We start from the raw sequence: 25,269 nt of genomic DNA, 5'->3' as shown, positions 1-25,269 counted from the left end.
ATCCAGTATGAAGCGATCATCTTTTGTATAGTCTATGTTCCAGTACTAAAATCGTCAGTACATGGGTACCGGATTCCGGATCGTTGAACACAATCACAGTGTTCGTCGCATTCACCTTTACAAGAGCACCCAGTTAATTGCTAGATGCTTATGAAAGGTAAAATACTATACAGGAATAGTAGAAATGTCGACCGAGTAGATATTAGAGTCAACTCTCTATGAAAACATAAGAAAATTTTGTAATACAGTAACTCCTTCCCATATGTGATTAGAAGAATCCATTGATGCTAGGTATTCAGTAATTACTGTGAAGACCGAGGAGAATTGGAAATAGAATAGTGAGATAAGCTCACACAATTAGTAGCTTAATATTCTGGATACTAAAAACGAACTACTAAAGCGAAAAAAACTATTGTTGAAAGGTGGAAAATGTAGTCTATATTCAATAAATATATAAAAAGGTAGTTTGGAATGTGCTTTAGAAATGATATCTGCTTTTTCAGAATAAATGTAAGCGGAAGAATCGATACGACTGGCACACAAATGACATTTTGTAAAAGAACATCAATCCCGATATATGAATTGATATCCTGTTCAACATTTCAGATGATGGTTCCCAGCATTAATAACACCCACAATTGGAGCATGAAAGTTGAACCTATCTGAGTGAGTTGATGGAAAAGAAAATAAATTGATGTTTGAATTCTAATCAATCAAAGGCTAAACACTGATAGAAAGAGGTTGAACCAAACAAACAAACAAAATAAATCATTGTATTGAACGAAATGGGGATGAATAATAAGAAATAGCACAAAGTGGGCATATCCAGTGTTGGAATTACTCATTCATTTGAACAATAAGAGCAAGTTAAGAGAAATATCTGTGAATGAAATCAAATCAAATAATCAATACTCACGAATGTTCTATGTCGAATTTCCTTGAATGAATCCTGTAGGTTGGCATTTTGAAGATTTGGAATATCTAAATACTATCAATATTCACCTTTAGAAATACTTTCCAATGTCACTGTTCGAGGATAACGGAAACTATTTCCTTCAGAATTCATGGATTGTAGATTTGGAAGATCTACATTCTATCATTTCGAATCATGCAATTTATACTTCGCATTGTCAAGGAACATGACTTGATGTTGCTTCCAGCAAGTGCATATTTACCGAGTGTAATAATTCGTAATGATGGAAGATCTACATCAGTCATTTCTTTCATATTCATTCAATACTTTCAATTATTGTTGATAAGGGTTCACGAAATACATTATCACCTAATGTAATGGATTGTAGATTTGGAAGATCTATTCATTACCTAAATATACACTCTTAATATAATACCTCGAATCATAAATGAACTATTATAGAAATTGTACGAAGTACTTCCGATTTTACCAATTTGAATGGATTGTAATTGTGGCAGATTCTTCAATTCAAAGTCGCCTCCAAAATCACTGAAACTATATTCACCAATTTGAATCGATTCCAATGATTCACAATTCAATATGTGGAATGACTTCGATTTGTCATTTTCATAACTATTCTTTTTCTGTGTAAATGAATTCTTGCCGATTTTGATAGTTTTCAATCGATCCAATCCATCGATTTTGAATGTTCTCACATATACAAAACAATCATTACCAATTTCGATAGATGTAGCATAAGTAAATCTAGAGTAGTCGAATAATCTTGTGCTTATATCATTATTAGTCTCATCTCCAACGATAATTGATGGAGACGAGTATTCAATCCATTCCATTTTATTTGGTGTATTATTCTTTACAGAAACACAGATATTATACAGCGAGTCATGAATATCTTTAATATAAGAGATGATATTATAGTTACTATTTATAAATATTCTATCAGCAGACTCAAATGAATCAGATAAATCGACATTTTGAAGATTTGGAATATCTAAATACTATCAATATTCACCTTTAGAAATACTTTCCAATGTCACTGTTCGAGGATAACGGAAACTATTTCCTTCAGAATTCACGGATTGTAGATTTGGAAGATCTACATTCTATCATTTCGAATCATGCAATTTATACTTCGCATTGTCAAGAAACAAGAATTATCATTAGGTCTTCCACAAGGTGCAAACTGGCCTAATGTAATGGATTGTAGATTTGGAAGATCTACATCAGTCATTTCATTCGAATTCATTCAATACTTTCAATTGCTGTTGATAAGGATTCACGAAATGCATTATCACCTAATGTAATGGATTGTAGATTTGGAAGATCTATGCATTACCTAAATATACAATATATTAGCAATACCATGAATCACAAATGAACTATTATAGAAATTGTATGAATCAATTCCAACAACACCAATTTGAATGGATTGTAATTGTGGACAATTCTTCAATTCAAAGTCGCCTCCAAAATCACTGAAACTATATTCACCAATTTGAATCGATTCCAATGATTCACAATTCAAGATTTGGAAGGATTTCGACTCACCCTTGTTACCGAAGATTCTGCTCTGTGTAAATGAATTCTTGCCGATTTTGATAGTTTTCAATCGATTCAATCCATCGATTTTGAATGTTCTCACATATATAAACCAATCATCACCAATGTCAATTGTTTCTAATGAATTGAGATTATACAGACAGTATATTTTGCTGTTTCCAAATGCTTTATCACCTAATGTAATGGATTGTAGATTTGGAAGATCTATGCATTACCTAAATATACAATATATTAGCAATACCTTGAATTACAAATGAACTATTATAGAAATTGTTTGATTCAATTCCAACAACACCAATTTGAATGGATTGTAATTGTGGCAGATTCTTCAATTCAAAATCGCCTCCAAAATCACTGAAACTATATTCACCAATTTGAATCGATTCCAATGATTCACAATTCAATATGTGGAATGATTTCAATTTGCCAATTTCATAACCATTCTTTTTCTGCGTAAATGAACTGTTTCCGATGTTGATACTTTTAATTCCATTCAATCCATCGATTTTGAATGTTTGCACTTCAGAATAGCATTCATCTTCAAATATGATACATTGATATTCATTTTCATAATAATACTTCTTACTCAATACTTTAGGTTCAAAATCTTTTGTTACAATGCTTACTTGTTTTAAACTCTTCCAAATATAATCAAGGAATATTAATCCACAAATGATTATTGCTATTATTATTAGCCATTGCCAGAATCTTGATATTGGTAAAATAAATGTCAATACAACAATACATAGTTCTGTGATTACTGGAATTACTGCAAAAAACAAGATATACCGTGATTGTGAATATCCATTCACCCATTTTCCATCATATTCTATTTCATTGTTGTCATAATATGACGTTCCTAATCCACATCGTTTTCCATTCAGAAAATCACCGTCATATATCACATTCTTGCCTTCTTCATCATATTCAACTCCATATTGTCGAGAAAATCCTTTCTCAATGGATCCATAATAGCATCCTTCAAAACACTTTACACCATCTTTGTATTCTATCATTTTGCCATTTTCAAATCGATACAAAATCGATATTTCTTCATTGTTTTCCCAAATACTTACTTGATCCAGTAATCCTGATTCAAAATAGTAGCACAATCCTTCATTCATTCCATTTTCATTCTTTTTACAAATCGAAATCACATTTCCATTCCCATCCAATTCTTTCCAATAACCTTTCATTCCATCCATTCTTTCATAATGATTACCTCTACTTCCTTTCTCATACCTACCTTCAAATATCACATTCCCATTCTTATCATACTCTTTCCCAAATCCTTGACGATATCCATCTTCAAGATTCCCTTCAAAATATAATTCGCCTGAATCATAATACAATTTACATTGTCCCTTTATCTCATTACTTCGATATTCGAATTCTGCTATTATCGTGTTGTTCATTGTTTTGATAATAGCTTTCCCATTTAATTTTCCATCTTTCATCTTCGTTTGAATAGTGTAACCTTGATGTGGGGAACCAATGTTCAGAATCACATTTTCACTATCAGTCTTTTCTATAGTACTAATAGGGAATTGATTGGTAATGCTCCAACTCCAAATATCAACCTCAAACCCCGATTCCTTTTCCAGGTCAAGAGATACGTTCAATGGCTCTACTTCGATAATGTAGCTTGGTTGAATTCCAAAATTCGTAGATGAGTCCATAAATAATGATATTATGGCCAAAACCTCGAAAATGAAACGAATCTCCTCTATTTGATTCCAGTATAATCCTCATTTCATTATCATACTAATATTGTGCATATTTCTACTACTTACTATCATTTTGTGGATTGATATGTAGTATATGGCTATTTTTGTAAAGATTACACTATTTTTGTGAGTAACGAGAATGACCATTGTTTTTTTACAAATTTAGTATTGAATAGAATGTGGCTAATATGTGGATCGATATTATCCGTTGAGATCGTCAAACTAGATCTACATTTGCTCGATTTGTATCAAAATGGTTTTGCAAGTGTGTAATGCTATTATTACTATGGAAATAGACTTGTTAACAGTTATTCTAATAATATCTACTCTCAATGTTGTGTTTTAGATGTAAGAATGTTGAGAGTGACAATATTGTCATTCTAATATACAATCCATATTCGAATTGTCATCCATGAATCTATGCTATGTTGGAGATGCGTAAATAGTTTGTAATTCAATGATATTTGAATCAAAGAATAGGATACATGTTGTTTCCAATTTTGATGTTGGATAATAGTCGAATTGATTCAAACTATCCAATATGCAATACTGATAAGTTGTAACTACTGTTACAGTTATTGTAATCATGAGTATCATATTCTACATTATTGTGTGAATGATTCAACAAAGCTCAAATCCTAAGGGTGATGAAATGACATGTGATATTGACTATTCTTGAAAATTGATTGTATTGATGTTTATTTCGTTTCATGATTGTGCTATACTTAGCATTCTTCTGTCATAACTCATTTGAAAATTATAAAAATGATTTCGAACTTATAAATCGATTGTTCACTTCATTTGTATGAACCAAACTAAGAATTCTGATTCAAAATGTACTGAAATCACACTTGATAGATATTCATTATGAATAATGACTTGATTTCTAGAATATGAGGAAGAGGTGGAATAAAGCAAAAATGAGTTTTCTAAAGACGGATTCTTGGTGCACAAGGGCATAATGATCAATTGGAAACGATTTGGATAAGGAACGAGTTATCATAATAATGGTTTGATTGAATATGAAGGATATTGGTGTGATGATAATCGATTTGGAATTGGAAAAGTGTATGATCGATATGGTAAATTAGTGAATAAATGTGAATGGTATAATGGAATTGAAAGTGATATTGATGAAAAATATGAAGGAAATGGCAGCAAGCCAATGAATATCGCAATAAAACATTTGAAACTGATTGACAATTGTGTATTGGTTGATTGGGATGTTTCATTGTTGTATAATTTGGAATCAATCGAAATCGGCAATGATTGTTTCGAATTAGTGCAAACATTCGAAATCGATGGATTGAATCGATTGAAAACTATCAAAATCGGAATCAATTCATTTACTCAGAAAAAGAATGATGATGGAAATGATAAATCGAAATCATTCTACATATAATGAACTGTGAATCATTGGAATCCATTCAAATTGGTGAATGGAGTTTGAAGGATTTTGCTGGCGACTTTGAATTGAAGAATCTACCACAACTACAATTGAATTAAATGGGTACAATTGGAAGTCACTCATACAATCTGTACTATTAGTCATTTGTAATTCGAGGTATTGATATGATTTTGAATAATTGAATGATTAGATCTTCCAAATCTTATATCCTCTATGAATAATGAAAAAGGTAACTTAACTTGTCCTCGTTCATTAACAATTGAGAGTGGTATCTAATCGTGAATGTAAATAGTATTGAGATACTAGAAATATTGTATATGCTATTCTACCAAACTCATTATTGATTGTACCATTAACAACAGTATTCTATATAGTCCGATTCGTATCATGCTTACATAGATATTTGCTTTGTTATCTCTAGGAATGTGACTTAAAGTCATACGGATGATCCTGCTACATTCGTCAAGGTGCTGATGTCCACACTTTACGTAACTAACAGGTTATATTCCATTTTTGTTTCAATCTGTTGTTAATTTTTCCGCTTTGACATATTTCATGTATCTGAAAATGCCGTTTTTATCAACAAATAAGTGATTCAAAATGATGCAACAATAGCCATGTTATAATTATCGATTCTCGAGGTTTTATTTTCCTCCTTTATCAATTGTAGAATTACGTAACAAGCAATCCAACAGAAATGAGCACAACGTTCGATTTGCTCTGGATGGAGCTCAAAGGGTTACTTTCCACAGAAGAACTGCTGAAACTCTTGTTTCTGCAGGTTGATGAAATGTTTGTTGTAAGAGCGGGAAATGCAGTTGACAAATAGTACTCTGCTTTTCAGCTCTATCTTCTTCATTTAATCGAAACACGGCTTCGCAATGACGAATTGCGTGCCAAAGTGATATTTGATTTACAGGAAAGAGTGTGGTGGTTGGACTATTTGGACGACAGTGATTACCGCCAAATTTATGCTCTGAAGGTCTTGATGAATGAAGACGAAGATTTTGAGGAAGATGAGAACGTTATTGCTTCCTACGATGCTGCTTTTGAAACGTATCTCAATCATCGCAAGTACTCGGTTGTCACTTTCTGGTAGTATTTTTAGTTGGATTCTGTTTGTTTTTATCGTTCTTTTTGCGTTTGTACGATGAATGTCCTTACCGCGGGAATATGAAACATGTAAGAATATCTGCTCATTCTGAGTTTATTCCAGTTTTCTTGTATTCTGATTGACCTTGTAAGATGCAGCGTAACCGAGATCATAACGGTGTAGTGAAAAAGGGAAAGGTGGCAAGAAAAACATGAGTTGTGCAGGAATTATTGAAATGGATTTGCGGAACTTGGCAAATGAAGTGAAAAAGAAAGGTTTCTCTAAGAGTATCCGCTGAGTTGTAGCTCCAGAGATTCGCAAAGCCGCAGAAAGTGGAATTGAGACGCTTCTTGTGCTGTCAAAGAAATATGCAAACAAGCCGGTAAGAAATAGGCGGAAAAAGTTAGGTGTAGAAAAAGATGCGCAGCACAGATTATGTAACGCCATTTATCGAATGTCTGAACAATGAAAAAGTGAGTCCTAAAGCTTATGACATTGCTGTGAATGGGTTGAACCATGTGTTGGCTTACAACCTTGCTTCGGATGCTACTGCCTCTACGATTGTTGATATTCTGAATGACCGTGTAGATAGCGAAGGATTGGTTATAAAATGATAGTTGAGCACCGAGGAGTCATCCGCTCTGGGTCTTCGGATCCTTCAAATCTTTCCGATTATCGTGGAGAACACGTCCTTCATTATCCCTGAGCGCAAGCTCCAAAGTGTTCTCTGCCACATGGCTACAATTCTCTGCTCGGAGGACGCTTCATCGCAGGCCTTTCAGCTCTCGCTTTCCTCCTTCCAGCAAGTTTGCTTCCGCTGTTTTCCTTCCCAGTAGTTGGTCCAAGCGCTGGGCAACAAGGCCGCCGCCTTCAGCGAAGCCAACGTGAAGAAAACCTCCAGCAAGGTGAACGATTCGCTTCGCGAGAGGCCTCCCAAGTCGCTGGGCGATGACGTTTACTGCTGCGCCTACTGGAGCGTGCTTCAGGACCTCGCAGCGCGCGTCATGGACCAGAACGCCGCGTGGCTGAGCAACGGAGGCAACATGGAGCGCGTCCGCTTGCCGCTGGCGCTGTCGCTCTCGTTGCTGCTCACGCTGCTGACGCAGAACGAATCGGTGGTGCTGAACCGCGTGGAGTTCGCGTCTCTGCTGCAGTATTTGGTAGAAATCGAAGCGGGCTGCGATGTAGCTGCTGCCCGCGCTGGCGTCGCTGCTGAAGGAGAAAACGGACGATTTGGAGACTTGGATCGCGGTGCTGAGGCTGACGAAGGTCGTGATGCTGAAGTATTTCGAGGTGCTGCCGGCCGTGGACTCCGCGCTGAGCGCGCTGAGCGACGTGCTGAAGCAAGTGGCGAAGAAGAAGCAGAAGAGTTGTAGGATCGAAGGGAAGGAGTGAAGGAAAGCGATGCGATTGATGGGAGTGCTGGAGTGTTTGCAGGGAGTGCTCCAGGAAAAACTGTTCGTGGCCTTCGCGTTGACGCACTTTTTGAAGGTGGAAACGGGGAACCGAATCGATCGTAGACGCTGGGATCGCTGCTGGGATACTGCGTAAAAGTGTTCCAATTGGCGCACAAAGAAAGCGACATGTCCACGCTGATTGGCTGCTTCGAATCGTTCGGAAAGCGCGCTCTGAAGGATCTTTCGCCATCCTCGCGCTCAGCCCACGATTCAGCTGGCAACGACGACAAAGATGACAACGAAGACGACGACGAAGATGACAATGACGAGGCGGAGAACGAGAGTTGGGAATGGGCTTGCGTTCGAGCGCTGTATTGTCTCCGCGCCTTCGTGAGCGCGTGCGGCGAAGCGCTCTCCGCATTCCCCGCCGATTTGCCTTCCGAGACGCGCGACGCGCTGAAAGCCTTCGCCGAAGACAAGCTGGTTTCGATCGGAAGCGAATATCAGCAGCTGGCGGAGGACCAATGCGGCGAAGATCTGTTCAACTTTTTGCTGCAGTGCATGGCGACGCTTTGCCCCATCTACGGCTACTTGGGACTGCAAGCCGAGCAGGCGCGCATCGCTTTCTTCATCTGCAAGGCCACGCTGCCGTCGATGAAGCCCGAAGAAGCGATGAAAAACAGCCCGGACTTCGTGTTCGATTCGCGGAATCTCGCGGCGATCGAAGCGCTGAGTCGACTCACGAAGGGAAACGGGGAAGGCGTGGAGAATGTGTGGAAACTCGTGGAAGCAACGATGGAAGTGATCGAGGAGTACATTCCCGAGAAAGACCAGTCCAATAATTATGTTCGGGTGTTGGTAATCGTTGACTGTAGTCGTCGCCCGCTTCGCCTCGCGTCTGTGCGGAGTACGAAATTATCGAAGAGCAGACGGACGTTTTGCTGGGCCAAGTCGCTCAGTACTCGCAGGAAGGCTGTAGAGACGGAGATGGGCTGCGATCTAGTGATTCACACGCTCGAAATGATGCTCCAAGCCGCTCGATCGGGCGTGTCGAGCGAGGTGCCGAGCGGGAAAGCGAATCTGATGAAGGCGTGGGACGAAGTGCTGCGGTCTGCGGGGTTGGAGGAGAAGGTGAAGATTCCGCACTCCTCGCCGATCCAGACGGCCTCGGGATTGAAGCATTTGCTGACCATCGCCAACACGAACATATCCCGATTGGAACGACTTGTCCAAACGACCGAATCCTTAACACCACGTGAAACGAATCGACTCTCTAGTCTCGTCAATCCAGTCGCTTCTGACCGAAGCGGTGAGTCAGCTCAAGCGCCACCCGTCGCTTCCTGGCTTGGTCCAGCCGATCTTCTTCTTCATCTCCGAAGTGATGGAGCAGGTCAACGACAACCACCCCGCCAAGGAAACCTACCAAGCCGCCATCCCCGAGCTCCTCAAGATCGTCAATACGCTCGTGACCAATCGGCAGACGCAAGTGCTGGCGCTGGACACGCTGTACGACGTGATCATCCAGGGCGACTGTCTCCGCGGCCAGTGGAAGCCGATCATTTCGTGCCTGAAGGTTCGCTGCACACTTCTTTTCCTCCTCATCACTCATAGAAAATCGCCACCTCGGATCTCTGCGCAGAAGGTTTCCAGCGCGTTTTTAACTCCTCATTCGTAGGATTCCACGACGTGCAGCTGATTCTGGACGATTTCCTCAGCGAAATGGATTTCAGCGAGGCGCTCACACTGGGTGCATTGATCGCCTCCTACACGCGCCAAGCCTTCGATATCAACATCGCGCTCAGCGCCATCGGGCTGTACTGGAAGCTCGCCGACTACACGCTCATCACGGCGCGCGGTACTCGCTCCCTGCGGATTTGATGCTCAGAGGCGCAGCCAGGCGAACGTCCGGAGATCGTGCGGAAGATGCGGCAGGAAATTATCGTGACGATCCTGCCCACGTGCATGGACAACGTAGTTCCGCGGGGATGGTGCGATGTAGCGACCGAACATCCGCAACACGTCGATCCAGACGCTCTTCCAGATTTTGGTGCTGCAGCGCGGCGGCTTCATTTTCGATGATTATCTGGAAGTGGTGGAGAGCGTGACGGGCCTGACCTCCAAACTGGAGCGAATCCGCGTGCACGGATATCAGGAAGGCGACACGACGCCGATCGAAGACGAGGAGAACATTCGTCGCCATCACACACGCGACACCGTGGAGAAGCAGTTCAACGAAACGTACTGCTATCTGCTGAAGGGAGTCGTGTCGATGCGAGCCTCTCATTCCTAGCTGAATCGTCTCTTAAAGCTCTTCATCCACCATCTGCTGACCAAGGTGTCCGGCGACGCCATCGCGGAGTACCTGAAAGTGTTCAAGTCCATCGTGAAGTTCTACGGCAAGTGTCTGCTCATTCCAGAAGGCAAAGAAGTCCCCAGCGCCACGCTGGGACTCTTCCAGGTAGTCTTGAGAGACCGGAGCGACGGGTAGGAGATGTACGACTGGATCCAGCCCGCTTTGAACGACGTGGACACCGTGGAAACGGGGTAACCGGTAGAACAGCAAGGCCAAATCGGTGTTCTCCGTGCTGACTGCGCGGCTGTTGGACCAGGCCGGCAATACCGAGTTCGCATTCCCGCGGGTCTTCATCGTAGAATCGGCAAGAACTCGGAAGCGGACGACGTGCTGATGTCTCTCTGCATGCTCCTCCTCTCCCTCTTCCGCAGCTTGTACCCCCGTTTCCCCGTTTCTCCCTAGTCAATCCCTCTTCCTGGACCCGAACGAGTCGTACTTCGCGCCGCTGCTCAACACGCTGGTCGCGCTGGTCACCACCGACAGCATCGCGCTGGAGACCGGCGCAGGCAACAAGTACAACACCAACCGGCCCAAAGGCAAGCTCAACAGCATGCAGGTCGCTCCTTCTCCCTTCTCTTTCTCTCTAGAAACTCCAGATCCAGCTGCTGCAAGCGATGTACGACGCGATGAAGGCGGAGCCGCGCTATCTGGTCGACTACAAGACCTTCACGAGCTCCGTCGACTCCATCTATTCCACCGCCGAGTCCCTCAACGCCAGCCACGCCAACGACGTTTTCCTCGCCTCGCTCGACGAGTTCCGGAACGGTCTCATGAAGCGAAAGGAGGCTCGCGCGCTCGTGAAGCAGTACCAGGCCGACTGCGCGGCGCAGCAAGCCGCAGCGCTCGGCGGCGCCGCTTTGGAGCCGTTTTCGCTCTTCGAAGGACTGTCCGAAGCCACCAAAACGTCGGTTCTGGAGGGCGTTTCGCGGTGTGTGGAGGCGTTGGACGAGATGGAGGGCGGCGACAACGCCAAGGCGCTGCTGTTCTTCCTGGGCCGCAATCTGAGCGTGCTGGAGCGCGTGGTGGACCCGCGGTTCTGCGAGGATTTGCTGGGAATCGTGGGGGAGGCGATCGCGAAGGCGATGCGTTTGAGCGAAAGAGGCGTTGAATGATAGAAAAACTGAGACAAGAGAACGACGTGGAGCGCAAGATCTTCGTGGAGAACGCGTTGGAGCTACTGGGGAACGCGGCACGCGGGCAGCTGGAGGACGGCGACGGAAAGCGGAACGAAACGGTCGCGAATTCGGCGTGTGCGACGCTGTCGGAGAGCGTGAAACAGGCCGCGGGAGAGAAGCTGGTGGCGGTGAGCAGAGAGGAGTTGAAGAAGATTGGGGAGATTCAGGAGCATGAGTTGCTGTCGGATATGAAGAAAGAAGCAGTCAAGATGATGGAGGTGTTGGAGAAGATCGAGAAGATCGGGGAGGTGAAGGAGGAGGTGTCGAGTCTTTCTTCCTACGGAGATAGTTTGGTTGCTCAAAAGGCCGCGAGCGTACTAGCGAAGTTGGCTTAATGTTTTGCGTGTTGTGTTTGATTTGAAACAAACGTGGAAATGTCGTCTGTGGAGGTGAGTGATAGGCAGAAAGAAGGATATTCGGTAGGTTGACTCAACAAGCGTGATCCAGCTGATTCTGCAATATTTGAAAGAGAATAACCTTACAGAGTCGTACACAACGCTCTCGAAGGAGACACGGTTTGGATCCATCGTTTTGAATGACGGTGCAGTGTATCGACGAATGAAATATCAAACAAGGAATTATTCCTGATCTCAATCATAAATGGAAAGTGGGACTATGTTTTGGAACAGGTCGAGTTTTGGAATGGGCTTTCCGTCTAGGTATCGATGCTAACCTTGCCCAAAGAGGTGTTGATGGACTTGTATGAAGCTGTTTTCTACGAACTGCTCGAGCTTCGCGAACTTTACACAGCCAGCGAAATGCTGACCAAATGCGATGTTTTAGTGCAGATGAAGACCGAGCGGAAAGAAAAGTTTGTAATCTCAAACTCCTCATAAACTCCCTCAGATACCTCCAAATGGAATACTGGCTCAAGAAGCCTTCTTTCGATCCCATCGAAGCCTATCCCGTCGGAGAAACCAAAGAAACGCGTCGCCAGCGACTCGCCAGCACGCTCACTTCCTACATCACCGTCGCTCCTCCTTCTCGTCTTCTCACTCTTCTGCAGCAAGCGCTCGCCTTCGAGAAATCCAACGGAACGCTTCTCGAAGGCGAGCGCTTGAATCTCTTCCAGAACCGCACAGAAACGCTTCTTCTCGAAGACGAAATCCCCACGATTCGCGGTCCCGCGGTTCAGTTCCCCCACGGAACGTACCCCGAGGTTGTCTGCGTGTCCCCGAACGGCCAGTTCGTTGTGAGCGGTAGTTTCGACGGGCTGATCGAAGTGTGGGACCTGGAAGAAGGCGGTCTGAAGCTCGATTTGCCCTACCAAAAACAGGTTTTCGTCCTCCCCGCGGTGAACCATAGGAGAAGTTCATGGCCCACGCGAAGAGCGTTCTGAGCCTCGCCTTCAGCAGCGACAGCGAGTTCCTGGCGTCCGGCGATTTGGCGGGGACGATCAAAGTGTGGCGCGTGGCGACGGGCGGCCTGCTGCGCCGCTTCAGCGAGGTCCACGAGGCCGGCGTGACGTCGCTCTGCTTCAACGCCAGCGCGCAGCAGATCTGCTCGGCGTCGTACGACGGGACGGTGCGGTAGAGCGAGCGGAGAGGCGTCAATCGCAGCGTGCACGGGCTGAAAAGCGGGAAAACGCTTAAAGTGCTGCGTGGTCATAGCAGCTACGTCAATCACGTGACCTTCACGGCGGACCAGCAGCACGTGCTGAGCGCGTCAAGCGATGGCTGCGTGAAGCTGTGGGATCTGGGGACGAGCAGCTGCGTGCGGACGCTGCAGCCGGCGCGTGCTGCGTCGAGTTTCGCGGAGATTCAGGTGATCAGCGCGGAGCGATTGGTGCAAAACCCGGAATGGGTTCTGGTGGTGGCGCGATTGGACCGCGCGTTCGTGATGACGATGCAGGGAGGATTGGTGTTTACGCTGCACGCGGAGAACGAGAAGGTGCAGTTCATTGCGGGGTGCCAAAGTCCGCATGTAGGGGAAAGGAGAGGAATGAATGGAAGGGGAAATATCTGTATTGCGTTGGAGATGACGGGAATCGGTATTGCTTTTCGAGCGGAGATGGCGAGTTGGTGGAGAAACGCGCGATCGCAGATCATGAATTGCTGGGAATGGTGCATTATCCGAACAGGAACGCGATGTTGGTGTATTCGCAGAAGGGAGAAATCGCAAGTTGGAGAATATAAAGGGAGTGAACGGTGGATGAATGAATGAATGAATGAATGAACGGATTTGTTTGTTTGTTTATCTACATTGTTTGTGTTGTTTGATTGATTGTTATTTTCCTTCTATTTACAAACCAATTCCAAACACATTGATGAATATTACTGCAACGAAGAACCCTCAAATTCTCTTCATTCCTCCACTCGGCCTTTCAAATCGTTCAGAATCCACTTCAAACCCACAATAAATCCCTCGTCGTGCTGCTCTGAAGGCAGTTGTCTCACATGAGCAAAATCCACAAGGCGAACGATCGGGCGATAATCGCTTTCCGTGTTTCCCTCGAAAATGATCAGAACACTTGTGCAAATAAACTGCAGATGGCCTCGTAACTCGAACCATTCCAGAATCGATTCCAGTTGCTCAATAACAGAGCGGATCACTGCTTGGCGGAGTTCTGTTTTTACGAAAGAGAAGTAGGTTGCAAACATGTTAGGTAATGTTTCCTCGGTTAAGCTATATCCATAGTTCTTTCCATAGATATCGAATTCCTGCTTTTCCGTATTGAATACTCGCATTCCTGTAAGTCGGAAACCGATCTTTCGCTGAAGAGGATACTTCTTCGACTCGCGTTCGATTTTTTCTTTCGGAGCATCGTCTTCCCATGTTTTTACTCCCATCTTCAGGTCAATAATCGATGGTTTGCTGTAGGAATAGGTAAGATCGTCGATAATCATGAACTTTCCATTAATACCGTTCTGGTTCACCTCCTTTATTCCGTGATACCCTGCAATCCACTTCACAAATTCAGGATCTCGTTCTTTGATGGTAGAATAGAAAGCAACTTCCTTGTCACTAAATAATGAATCAAGAATAGAAATGATACCCTCTTCCCTGGTCTTGGAGCTGCTTGAGAATGCAAGTACCCTGGTGTAACATACCTTGGTTTTGCAATTCAAAAGTATGGCCACCGACCTGATTACTAAAAGCTTCGATTTGAGTATCCTCCATATCGGATAATACAAAGAATATGCAATTTTCCTGACACTTCTTTATAAATACATTTTCGATCTTTTTAAAATAATATAAAATAATATGGAATCACAAGATATGTTATTTCAACATATTGTTGGAACGAAGGAACCATGTGACATATAGGACCAATTAAAGCAATCTCTGAGTAAAGAAAAGTGCAATCATCGCTTATTTCTAACGAGTAGAGTAACAGAACAGACACTTTCCAAAGGAATCCAGAATACTTTAGGTTTCGAGGCCGATGAGCATGGTACTATTGTTAGAATTTGAATTATGTTTTAGATTTGAAGCTACTCATGAGATTCATGAGTTCCTCGATCAATTCGATTCGAGATTTTTGTAACAATGAAGGTGAATCTTTGTTTCTCGAAGCTAGTACTAAAAATGTGTTTTTCATGAGATAGACATCTTAAACGACAATGAGCTGCAAAATGTACCGTTAGACACTATTCCAGAGATGAATGAGTCCACTTCCTCGCAATCGAGAACATATATATCAGGAACCACCATTGAGAATCCATTTGTCACTGAGCTCACCTCTCAAAATAGTTCCACAATCAATCTCGATACCCGCGATGTTCCATTAGTAGACCAATCTTTCTCCATTGAGTTCGAATCTGTCCGCATGATCCGCATGAGTAATTCATGTTAGTTTCTTTACACCCAAAGAACATCTATCGACAGGTCTTCAATCGCTCCATCGAACAATCTTCCTTGGCGTTCCCTCCGCCTCCGATTCCCAGAGAGAATCGCTGATTTCCGCATTGAAACAAGCTGAAAACGGCTTTGCAACGCTTCTTTCTTCTTCGTTTACTGACATTTCCGAGGAGAATCGGAGCAAACTCAGCTTCCCCGCCACGCTGGCCGTTTCGCTCGTGTGGCAGTTGGAGGCCACGTCGGAACGAGCAGCGGAAAGCACGCTGTTTTCAAACTGGAAGACGAAGGTGAACAACGTGGTGCAGAAATTGTGGAAGCAGAACGCGTTGGGATTCGCGGATGTGGGTCCGGAGGGACTGAATGTATATGAGTAATGAGGACGGATGCGGCGGATGAATCAAATGAGTGCTATTCCAATATTACTTGTTTGTTTGATTCAATAAGGGAGAATAGCAAGTGATTGAATGGGGTTTTTGGAAAAGTGGGTTGGATTGTTGATGGAATCAGCGATGATTTCTGCGATTATTGGACGGATTGATTCAATAATAATCCATTAGTTACTTCATGATTTTACAAATCGATCTCGTTTCATCATTCATCCATTACTCAATTTGCCTTGCCTCCTTTTTCTAATCCCTTCATTCCACATCCCACTTCTTACGACTCCTCGTCCTCCTCAACTCCTTTATTTCTCTCAAACAATCTCAAAAACGCATTTCCATTCGCTTCTCTTCATACCCTCCATACCCCCTTTCTTCCCCTCTTCTCTCCTCTTCTTCTTCTTCTTCCTCTTCTTCCTCCCATCTCCTACACTTCACTCTCTTTCTCTTCCTCTACGGCCGCTTCTTGCACTCCTCATCCAGAACCTCGTTATTCTTCACAATACACTCGCGATATCGCTTCACCGTCTCCATCAATTCGCGCTCCTCTTCCTCGCTCCGCTTCTACTCCTCATCGCTCCTCCCTTTCCCCACCAACTGCGCCTCATAAATATCCAGCTGGTCCTCCAGCGACATCAATTTCTCGCGCGTTTCCTCGTAGAACTGCTCCAATTCATCCGCCGCTTCGCGCACCGCGCTACGACGCACTTTTTCCTCGTATGTCGGACCGCGGACCGCGCCCTCTTTTCTCTCCCGCACGCGCTTGATCCGCTCCAGAACCGCGGAAAACCCGCGGATTTTCCCCAGTTTCTCCGGTAGTTTCTCCATTTCCCCGAAGTTGTCTTCGATGGCCTGGACGAGGCTGGCGACGTTCGAAGGCAGCTGCGCACGCATGTCTGCGATCTGCTGATCGGTGTAAACAACGGGAGGATCGCTGGGAGCCGATGAAGCTGATGGAGCCGATGGAGCCGATGGAGCTGATGGAGCTGATGGAGCTGGAGGTGTGGAGGAATACGATGTAGAATTAGTGGAATTGGATGGAGAAATAGAGGGATTGCCGATTTGGACGTTTAGATCGGCATAGGAGGGGAATTGCGTGCTGAGTGATAGAACATGAGAAAAAATACAAAATTTGAATCGGAATGCTGGAGAGAATTTGAAAAGTCATGCTGCGACCCATTGTTCGGTGATCTTTCCACAAGCGTAGAACATCGAGGATCTTCATAGCGATTTGTGAATCCTGGACCATGCTATCCATAATTTGAATAACACTGAATTACCTCAACGAGTTCAGACACATGGTCGGCAAAAGCGTCATAAATTCAGGAGTATACTACAGAATAATGACTAACAATGAGTAGTCACTTTGAAATGACCAGAGTTGCGCTCTTTGACTAAGACATTATTTGCTAGATAAAATAAGTAGAGTTTGGTCTGATAGGAAGCTAGCCCTCAGATAAAAGTTCTCAATTCATACCTCGGATAAACACATCACTCCAAATCTGAACTACTTTCGCTGCATCGTTCTCGTTACTGAAAAGCCACGCAGTTACATCTAAATGTAAGTGGTATTCAGTAGGAAAACAAACCTGAAATGCTCTTCGTGGAACCGTTGATCGAATTCAACTTCTGAAGACACTCCTCGACAATGAAAACCATCTGGATCAAAGTGAGATGTTCTCTTCGTGAGTTCAAATTTATCTTAAACAAACATGTCACACACTTCTATCTTCCTCTTTCTTCTTTTTATCCTCCTTCAGCGATGCACCGTAGATCATGTAATACGTAACGAGTGTACTAAGGACTCCCACAGCATAACCAGCCAGTACATCATCACCTCGATGCTTGTAATCCCACTAATCGTAATCCTCTTCCATCATTTCCGTACAATCCGCGAAGATCCGACGTACAAAGGCAGACACACACAGATTAACCCAACGAATACGATAACTCCCCTCTTAACCGATTTTTTCAGTCCTGGAATGTTCGATAAAAGACGTAAAATCAATAAATAGGCGATAGCTGCGGCACAAGCTGAGTGGGCTGAATGGCCAGAAGGATAGCTCTTAAATGCGTCATTCAGTTTTTCCTAGGATGAAACAAGACGAACGAACCCCACTTTGTTAGTGCACTTGGAAATGTCTGCAACAACGCCGATCGTTCCAAAGATGCGTGTGCCATTCTCAACAGAACTCGGATATCCACAAAGTTCGAAGAAGCATGGACGGGGTCTTCCTGTCACGTTCTTCAAACCTCCGCATATAGCTTCGGTCATGATGATGGAAATTGCATACATCACTAGGAAGTTGTAAATCTGGGCGTGAGGGATGACAAAGAAAGAAATCAAACAGTCCAGTTCATTTTCTTTTCTCGAGCAAAGTAGATGGCGAGCAGAATGACGAACGGTACGGCATAGAACAGGACGAGCCAGGGCAGCGTTCTTCATCTCAGAATCGAATCGAATCATACGGAACAGTGTTACCCACAGGGTAGGAAAGCGAAATATCGCCTTCAATAACCGTTGTTCTGTGAGGAGTCGGGAATTGTACGATAAGGGCGATAATTCCCAAAATAACAATAGCAATCACGTCGCGAATGACGGCCGATTGATGCTTTTCGTCCATTGAAAAGGAATTGAAAAAACAAGTAATATCGCGGGGATAGGTTCATTTTTGTACAAATGAGATTCGTCGTTCTTGTATTTTTGATTGCAGCGGTGTTCGCAGAGGGCCCGATCACCGATTTGGATGCCGATACGTATCGCCCTTTCATTGAGTCTCATACCGATGTTGTGGTGAAATACTACACTCCTGTATGTCGTTCTAGTCTAATCGAATGTAGTGGTGCCATCATTGCAAGCGCCTTGAACCCATCTATGAAACAGTCGCTGAGAAACTGACGAAAAAGTATCCACAGGTGGTGTTTACCCAAGTGGATGTGAATGACAATCCCCGAATTGGAAGACTGGAAAAGCTCCATGGTGTACCGGTTATCAGATATTTCAAGAACGGGAAGTCTCTCCCATATGAGGGAAGGATGGAGAAAGAGTATTTCGCTTCCTATGCTGCTCATGTAGATTCATCCAGTCCTTTATCGAGAATATCATTACATCCTCGTTCGAAGGCGTGCAAGACTCCATAACCGAGTCAAAGCTCTCTGATCTGCGCGCAAAGCTCCAAAAGTATACTCAAACGATCGTAGCCTACTGCGACGACAATTCCCGCGACTATATCGGCGCCCTCGAACTCGCGATGCAGGAAGTCGTGAACCTCACGCGCATCGTCATATCAGATCGGGAAGTCGCTTCGAAAATGAACGTCCCCTTCCCCAGCCTGGTTCTCTACCACGCCAGCGGCAACGGGATCGTCTACCACGGCGCGCTGGACAAGCAGGAGGTGCTGAAATGGGTCCTGGTGGCCGATCTGCCTGCGATCGTGCCGTACACCGTCTCGTTCACTCGCCGTCTTTTCGACAAACGCCACGGCATCAATCTCCAGCTCTTCTTCTTCGCTCCCGAGAAGAATCCGGGAAGCAAAGCGCAGCGCTACCGCGCGATTCTGGAGCCCATCGCCGAGAAATACCGCGGGACGTTGTTTGTCTCGCACATTCCGTCGGAGAACCCGCGGTTATTGGACTATTACGGAGTGCGCGCGACGCAGGTGCCGACGATCGGCTTGGCGAACTTCGTGGGCGAGCGGATGGATAAATACGCGTTCAGCGGCGAGTTTACGGAGCAGAACATTGTTCGGTTTATCGAGCGCTTTTTGAAGGGCGAGCTGAAGCCGTTTTTGCGATCGGAGGAAGAACCGAAGACGAATGAAGGGCCTGTTTATGTAGGAAGTGCAGTGGAGATGGCATGTAGACCATTGTTGGAAGCACGTTTAATAAGATGGTGTATGACCCATCGATGGACGTCGTTGTGAAATTTTACGCTTCTTGGGATGGAAAGAGCAATGATCTGGCTCCTGAGTTTTTGACGGCGGCGAAGCATTTTCTGAAGGATTCATCGATCCTGTTTGGAGAAGTGGACATTATGAAGAACGAAATGGAGGGAATCAACACGAAGGAGTTCCCGAAGGTGATTCTTTTCAAGGCCGGAGGGAACGGAAGAGAGCGTGTGGAGTTTACGGGAGAAATGAAGGCGGATAAGTTGATAGCGTTTGTAGAGGCAAATCGTGGTTCAAAATTGGGAGATTCTGAGGAATTGTGGAATGTTTGTTTGACTCCTGTGTTTCGGTTGGCATTGTGAGATTCTTTGCGACTCATTCGAGTCGATTATGAGTCCATATAATTTAGATCACACTAAAGCGTGTAGAATCGATTCTCTATCAAGAGAGAAACGTGGAAATCGAAATGGGAAAATAGTAGCGATTTCGGTCATTGAGCTATTGAATTAAACCTACAGAGAACAATGTGTAAAACTGTCGGAAGTAGGAATAGAGAGACAGCGCATTCCATCTAGGATCCATTCTGTTCACAATCTTCTCCATTGTGGGAACTGCTTTTATGGTAGCTCTTTCCTGATGAAAGGATTTAATTCTAGCTCTTCTTGTATACAATATTCAAAACAAATCCTGAGATGTATGAAGAAGTAACAGATCCAGATAAAACGTGTGCTGGGCTGTTCCAAGCAGGTTGGCTGCGCTGGCACGACTTGTTATCTTGTAGCTATGGCATATCTCGCCACCGCACTGATTTCTATTTTCTTCTGGATTTATCATGCGTATATTTTGGAAAAGGATTCTCATTTGCAGCAAGAAGGGTAAGGGCGGTAAAACAGAGGAGTCTTCCGTGTTTGACGAAAGCAAGAAGAAGTACCATTTCTCCACGGTGTCGACGGAATCAAGTGCAAACATTCCTCTTCTCAAAGCGCAGTTTTAAGTGGGCAGTTGCCTTGTTGTTTGTTCTATTCGCGTTGAAAACGGATCTTACTTGATCGAAATGGGAGCTTTGCATATTGTACTGTAAAGTAATCCGTTTCTGGACCGCCTGTACAATATTTTGGAAGTTGTTACACTATTTGGAAAAAAGGGCGATTTTTGTCACACCATAAATACTCATTATTTTTTTGTTATTACCTTGTTCAGGGTGTTTTACTATGCCGCAGGATTCTCAAGAAATGTCTACCAAAACATACATGAAGAAGTTATACATCGTGGTGTTCCTTTATCAGTGTGCTAACGCTCTACTCCTTCCCATCATGCCTTACTTTACCAACTCTCTTAATGCAAATGTAACCGAGTATGGTCTTGTATTCACTGTCTATTACGTTGCTCAACTCATCAGTCTTTGTCACTCAATAGGATTATTTATAGGCTCTTTGTCATTTGGTGGAATCGGTGATAAATATGGAAGGAGGGTCGCCGTTTGCGTCCCCCTGATTGGTATTGCCATTTGTATGTCTGTCAAACCCTGTCAACTCTAGTCACAACGTGTGAAGTGTTTTGTACCAATGTGCGATTGCTCATTCTTTGGCGCGTATTGACGGGTCTCTTCGATTGTCTCACTGCCGTCTCGCAAGCGTTCCATCTTTTATTTTCTGCACCTCATTTCTAGTTGTGTAGGTGACGTGACCACCTTTAAGGAGCGTGCCTCCTACCTTGCCGAGTTGGAGGCTGTCAACAATGTCGCCCAGTCTTTTAGTCCCATCGTGGGAGCTCTTTTGGCCAACTACAGCCTCCGCTACGCAGTGTAGGTGCCCTTCTCCTTCCTCTCCCTCAGCGCTGCCTCTGCGATTTTTTACATCTTCTCCGCCCTAATCTCTGTCTTCATGCTCCCTGAAAGCGTTCCCTCGATCCTGGAGCGTTCTCGGATGGTGGAGACCCTCCGCCAGCAGAACCTCCCCGCGGAAGTGTTCGAGGCGCGCAAGAAGCAGCTGCTGCACCAATTCTCCCTGCAACGTTTTGCCTTCCGCCTCCGCTCACCGTTAGAACAAGGCCTGTCGCAAGCCACCGCGAGCTCCAAGCAGAGCAAGCGGCTGCACTTCAACTACGTGATGGTAGGGCGTCTGCGCTTCTGTCCATGCAGGTGATCGCGCTGATCGGCGAGTTCGCCTCGCGCTGGCTCATCAACGTCTTCGACGTGACCTTCTCCGTGTACGGCGAGGAGCACTTCGGCGTGTCCTCCTCGCTCTACTCCTACACCACCGCCGTCGGCAGCATGGTCAACATCTTCCAGACCGGCTGGCTCTTCAACCGCCTGCTCCGCTGGGACGTCTCCATCCCCCTCATCACCTCCATGACCGGCGTCTGCGGCGCCATCGGCATCTTCACCTGTCTCTTCGCGCCCAACAAGGCCGTCGCGATCCTGGGCTCCGTGTTCTTCATCTTCGCCTACGGCTGCGCCGCGCCCACCGCGCCCACCGTCATGTCGGTACGTCTGCCCAGCGAGGCCTCACGCGCAGACCGAAAGCCCCGCGCACTTGCAGGGCGTCGGCACGGCGTCGGTGCTCATCGGCGGGCAATCCGCGTACATCCTCGCGCCCAACATCCTCTCCTCGCTCTACGCGGTGGACTACCGACTGCCCTTCTACTGCAGTCTGGTGCCCTGCGCGGCGGTGTTCATCAGCATGCTGATCCTGCATTTCATCCCTGGAGGCCGCACGGCGGGCCAGGTGCCGCTGGAGTTCGCGCTGGAGAGCATGGTGAAGAACCAGAAGCTGGAGGGCGTGGATAACGAGCATGAAGAGGAAGTGATCGCGAGAGGAGGAGAGAAGAAGGAGAGAGAGAAGGGAGAGGAGGAGAAGAAGGGCGATGGAAATGAGAATGATGTCATGATCGAGATGGTGTGTATGGAGAGCAAGGAGAAGGGAGCGGAGAATGGAGACGAGAGATGGATGATGGAGGACGATCATGGCGTGGACATGGATGCCTTCATCGTTCCGCCGCGGTTTAACTCGGGAGACGCCTCGTCGCTTCATTCGTCGTCGGTGCACACTCCTTCGGTCCATATGCCGTCGATACACGCTATTCGCAACGATGTATACGAGAGTCAGGAAACCGAGGAAATGCCGCCCGGTAGCCACTTCAGCGAGGCCGACAGTGACGAAGACCTTGCTATTTAATTCGTTTTCGCTGCTTGTTTTTTTGAAACGTATCTCCCCTTGGAGTTTCATTAATATAAACTTCAATCTTCATTTTTCCATGAATCCTCAAGATTGGGACTTCTCAAAGATAAAACAGAACCTCGTCAGTCCGGATAAGTTCGTTCAATCGTTTTTCTCTCTGTGAAGGGTGATGGGGTAGAGATGGAGCGCGACAAGTGTTCGACGAATGGTACAAAGTAGCTAAACGTTTTGCAAAGCAAGAAATCACTATTGGTACAAGAGAATTCCTTGCCTTACTCGATAGAAACGATGATCCGCTGCACCGATGAGTGTTTTGGAGTTATGTTTATCACCCATTCTCCGACGTTGTTTGTAAAACGAGACATCGATTACTACGTGCTCTCGTCGCTCATGAAAGGTTTCCGCAACATTTTGACCATTCTGGAAACAAAACCCAAATTTCAGATCATTCGAAATCATCCAAACTTCCTCCCTGTAATTAACTCGTATTCCTGTGATTCCCCTGTGATTCTAGCCTTCGAGGCTATTCAATGAACCAGCTTGTAATCGGAACCAAGAACGATCGCGTATTGGTTGCTTCTCTGTCTGACCATGGTAGCTGGATTCGATCACGCGCGCAGAATACTCTGAATCCGTCTACGCTCTCCTTGCGTTCGGCCTCTCCTTATTCCAACTGTACCCATCCACTTTTCCCTCGCCTCCTTTTACGCTCTACGCTCTCGATTTCTTCGTTATGGGATTTAACGTACATTTTTTTCCTCCTCTCCTCTCTTTCTAGACTAACGAGACCATCAGTCTTCGCCAGAGCATACTGCGATCTGCATCAGTGATGCTTTCGATCGATCCCGCGCGAATGACCGGCGCATTCTTCCCTATGATCCAAGACAGCGAAGGCTGCGACGTGATGTGGTGCGAGCCAGTGCTCACCAACGAGCAAGCAGTGACCGTCGTTCAGCAAGGCCTTCCGCTGATCATCAAAAAACACGGCGTTTCAATCATCACCATTTTCTTTAACAGCCTCAACGACAGCGTCAGCGTATTCGATTCCTCCTCTCTGCTGAGTGGCGTAGACCTTTGTGCCGCTGATCAACACCGATCCAGAAAAGCTTGATCGGGTTTTGTATTCGATTTGCAGCATCACGTCGACGGTGATCGTCAACATGCCGCTCCCCACAAAGAACGAGCTCTCCACGATCCCCGAAGAGCTCATCGCGGGTCGCACGCTGCTCCAGTCGCTCACACACTACTTCCCAAGTACGCGTGGAGGCGTGGAATGAGCGAAAGACAATCGCTATGTGCTGAATTTTTTGTTTTCGGAGCACGTCGTGCGCGAATTCCCCGTCGCGTTGATCGCTTCGCCGTATCTCGACTCGTACGACGATCGTTCGCTGATCGAATACTTCTTCCCCTATCTCGAAACAACTGTTTTTTTCTGTTTCTTCGTGTATAATCGGCTAGATCCGAGCGATGTCGGTTGCCGGAGTTTCGGGAAATGAAGAGGATCAAGACGTGATCAATCTGCTTCGCGATCTGGCTCATTTCCTGCTCAATTCGAGCACGCGTCCCATCGACTACACAGTGGGACATGAGTTGTTTTTAACGCTGCTCCTGGCCATGCGACGCGGATACATCGAGACCGAGCGTTTTCCGGAAATAACCGCGAATGTGATTTCCTATTACTGCATTCTGCCGTCGTCCTATCCGAAGGGAACGCGATTCGACACGCTGAACGAGAGCAGCAAGTGGATCGCGGAGATTTTCGACGATAGCGACGACCGGCTGCGCGATATGCGAGCGATCACGGAAGTAATCGGGATCGTGCTGGGCATCAAGGAAGTGGAAAGCACGATCAACAGCAAAGTGAGCTCGGAAGTGAGCGAGATCGTGATGGAAGTGAGAGTCGATGAGGGGTTGGACGCCTAGCAATTCCTTCGGATTCACCACATCGAGGTGCTGCAAGTGTTCCGCGATTTGCTGCTCGCGATCGATCTGCATTCGAACGACAACATCACGTTCAATATCCAGTCCAAGCTGCTCTACAGCGTGAATAACTGGGTCATCAACGATTTCTCGCACATCACTACCAACTCCATCATCACCGTGTATCCCGCTCATTTCTTCGCCTCTCCTTCAGATTCCTGCCGCTTCTTCGCGCGCTCACGCCGCTCGTTCATCCATCCATCGCATATCTTCTGCTCGAAGTGACCACGCGCGTCCTGCTTCTTTTTAACAGCTTGAACAGCATGTGTCCTTCGTTTGGCGAGGAGGTTCTGGATGCTTCCGAATCGATTATGGACGATTCGCTCATCTGCGGAATTCTGGAGCGCGCGCCGAAGGAAGACACGGACATCGGCGACGAAATGTACTACACCTCC

At 45.5% G+C, this 25,269-nt stretch overlaps 12 protein-coding genes; 9 read left to right on the top strand and 3 right to left on the bottom strand.

Annotated features, from left to right (window-relative positions):
- Nucleotides 1-2,598: 2,598 nt before the first annotated feature.
- On the top strand, nt 2,599-2,764 carry GSBLH_T00000132001 (uncharacterized protein; the record flags this gene model as incomplete). XM_013038292.1 has 1 exon in its annotated part: nt 2,599-2,764. The coding sequence occupies one exon, from the start codon at nt 2,599-2,601 to the stop codon at nt 2,749-2,751; it is 153 nt and encodes a 50-aa protein (XP_012893746.1). The 3' UTR covers nt 2,752-2,764.
- Nucleotides 2,765-6,933: 4,169 nt separating this feature from the next.
- GSBLH_T00000131001 (uncharacterized protein) lies at nt 6,934-8,098 on the top strand (the record flags this gene model as incomplete). Its single annotated transcript, XM_013038291.1, has 5 exons — nt 6,934-6,997; nt 7,028-7,104; nt 7,136-7,306; nt 7,340-7,528; nt 7,559-8,098. 5 exons carry the CDS (start codon nt 6,934-6,936, stop codon nt 8,096-8,098), a joined length of 1,041 nt encoding a protein of 346 aa, XP_012893745.1.
- A 371-nt stretch (nt 8,099-8,469) lies between these two features.
- Nucleotides 8,470-9,997, top strand: GSBLH_T00006947001 (uncharacterized protein; the record flags this gene model as incomplete). Its single annotated transcript, XM_013038290.1, is given in 7 exon segments — nt 8,470-8,479; nt 8,487-8,971; nt 8,995-9,077; nt 9,088-9,374; nt 9,397-9,692; nt 9,731-9,761; nt 9,795-9,997. Coding segments are annotated over 7 exon segments (1,395 nt in total).
- Nucleotides 9,998-10,409: 412 nt separating this feature from the next.
- On the top strand, nt 10,410-11,580 carry GSBLH_T00000130001 (uncharacterized protein; the record flags this gene model as incomplete). XM_013038289.1 has 4 exons in its annotated part: nt 10,410-10,577; nt 10,608-10,742; nt 10,772-10,846; nt 10,875-11,580. Exons 3-4 carry the CDS (start codon nt 10,806-10,808, stop codon nt 11,578-11,580), a joined length of 747 nt encoding a protein of 248 aa, XP_012893743.1. The 5' UTR covers nt 10,410-10,577; nt 10,608-10,742; nt 10,772-10,805.
- Nucleotides 11,581-12,312: 732 nt separating this feature from the next.
- GSBLH_T00000129001 (uncharacterized protein) lies at nt 12,313-13,782 on the top strand (the record flags this gene model as incomplete). The annotated part of the gene is made up of 5 exons (XM_013038288.1): nt 12,313-12,458; nt 12,494-12,923; nt 12,953-13,176; nt 13,207-13,570; nt 13,600-13,782. 5 exons carry the CDS (start codon nt 12,313-12,315, stop codon nt 13,780-13,782), a joined length of 1,347 nt encoding a protein of 448 aa, XP_012893742.1.
- A 120-nt stretch (nt 13,783-13,902) lies between these two features.
- Nucleotides 13,903-14,436, bottom strand: GSBLH_T00000128001 (uncharacterized protein; the record flags this gene model as incomplete). XM_013038287.1 has 1 exon in its annotated part: nt 13,903-14,436. The coding sequence occupies one exon, from the start codon at nt 14,434-14,436 to the stop codon at nt 13,951-13,953; it is 486 nt and encodes a 161-aa protein (XP_012893741.1). The 3' UTR covers nt 13,903-13,950.
- Nucleotides 14,437-16,852: 2,416 nt separating this feature from the next.
- On the bottom strand, nt 16,853-17,487 carry GSBLH_T00006027001 (uncharacterized protein; the record flags this gene model as incomplete). The annotated part of the gene is made up of 5 exons (XM_013038286.1): nt 16,853-17,078; nt 17,109-17,161; nt 17,194-17,273; nt 17,306-17,383; nt 17,418-17,487. 5 exons carry the CDS (start codon nt 17,485-17,487, stop codon nt 16,853-16,855), a joined length of 507 nt encoding a protein of 168 aa, XP_012893740.1.
- A 56-nt stretch (nt 17,488-17,543) lies between these two features.
- GSBLH_T00006026001 (uncharacterized protein) lies at nt 17,544-18,274 on the bottom strand (the record flags this gene model as incomplete). Its single annotated transcript, XM_013038285.1, has 3 exons — nt 17,544-17,684; nt 17,717-17,917; nt 17,948-18,274. The coding sequence occupies 3 exons, from the start codon at nt 18,272-18,274 to the stop codon at nt 17,544-17,546; spliced, it is 669 nt and encodes a 222-aa protein (XP_012893739.1).
- A 234-nt stretch (nt 18,275-18,508) lies between these two features.
- On the top strand, nt 18,509-20,134 carry GSBLH_T00006025001 (uncharacterized protein; the record flags this gene model as incomplete). The annotated part of the gene is made up of 5 exons (XM_013038284.1): nt 18,509-18,640; nt 18,670-18,875; nt 18,905-19,661; nt 19,691-20,064; nt 20,125-20,134. The coding sequence occupies 5 exons, from the start codon at nt 18,509-18,511 to the stop codon at nt 20,132-20,134; spliced, it is 1,479 nt and encodes a 492-aa protein (XP_012893738.1).
- Nucleotides 20,135-20,290: 156 nt separating this feature from the next.
- GSBLH_T00000127001 (uncharacterized protein) lies at nt 20,291-20,722 on the top strand. XM_013038283.1 has 4 exons: nt 20,291-20,337; nt 20,372-20,462; nt 20,497-20,551; nt 20,583-20,722. Exons 2-4 carry the CDS (start codon nt 20,408-20,410, stop codon nt 20,707-20,709), a joined length of 237 nt encoding a protein of 78 aa, XP_012893737.1. The 5' UTR covers nt 20,291-20,337; nt 20,372-20,407; the 3' UTR covers nt 20,710-20,722.
- A 204-nt stretch (nt 20,723-20,926) lies between these two features.
- Nucleotides 20,927-22,503, top strand: GSBLH_T00000126001 (uncharacterized protein; the record flags this gene model as incomplete). The annotated part of the gene is made up of 6 exons (XM_013038282.1): nt 20,927-21,224; nt 21,254-21,350; nt 21,385-21,519; nt 21,550-21,728; nt 21,759-21,826; nt 21,856-22,503. 6 exons carry the CDS (start codon nt 20,927-20,929, stop codon nt 22,501-22,503), a joined length of 1,425 nt encoding a protein of 474 aa, XP_012893736.1.
- Nucleotides 22,504-23,627: 1,124 nt separating this feature from the next.
- On the top strand, nt 23,628-25,099 carry GSBLH_T00006946001 (uncharacterized protein; the record flags this gene model as incomplete). Its single annotated transcript, XM_013038281.1, has 6 exons — nt 23,628-23,639; nt 23,673-23,930; nt 23,965-24,148; nt 24,179-24,318; nt 24,353-24,787; nt 24,818-25,099. 6 exons carry the CDS (start codon nt 23,628-23,630, stop codon nt 25,097-25,099), a joined length of 1,311 nt encoding a protein of 436 aa, XP_012893735.1.
- Between the last annotated feature and the right edge of the window lie 170 nt (nt 25,100-25,269).

The sequence above is a fragment of the Blastocystis hominis genome, assembly GCF_000151665.1.
Source record: "Blastocystis hominis, Singapore isolate B (sub-type 7) whole genome shotgun sequence assembly, scaffold_0".
Lineage (NCBI taxonomy): Eukaryota > Bigyra > Opalinata > Blastocystidae > Blastocystis > Blastocystis hominis.
Note: the sequence above shows the minus strand (reverse complement) of the source record. Positions and strands in the feature narration are given on the sequence as shown.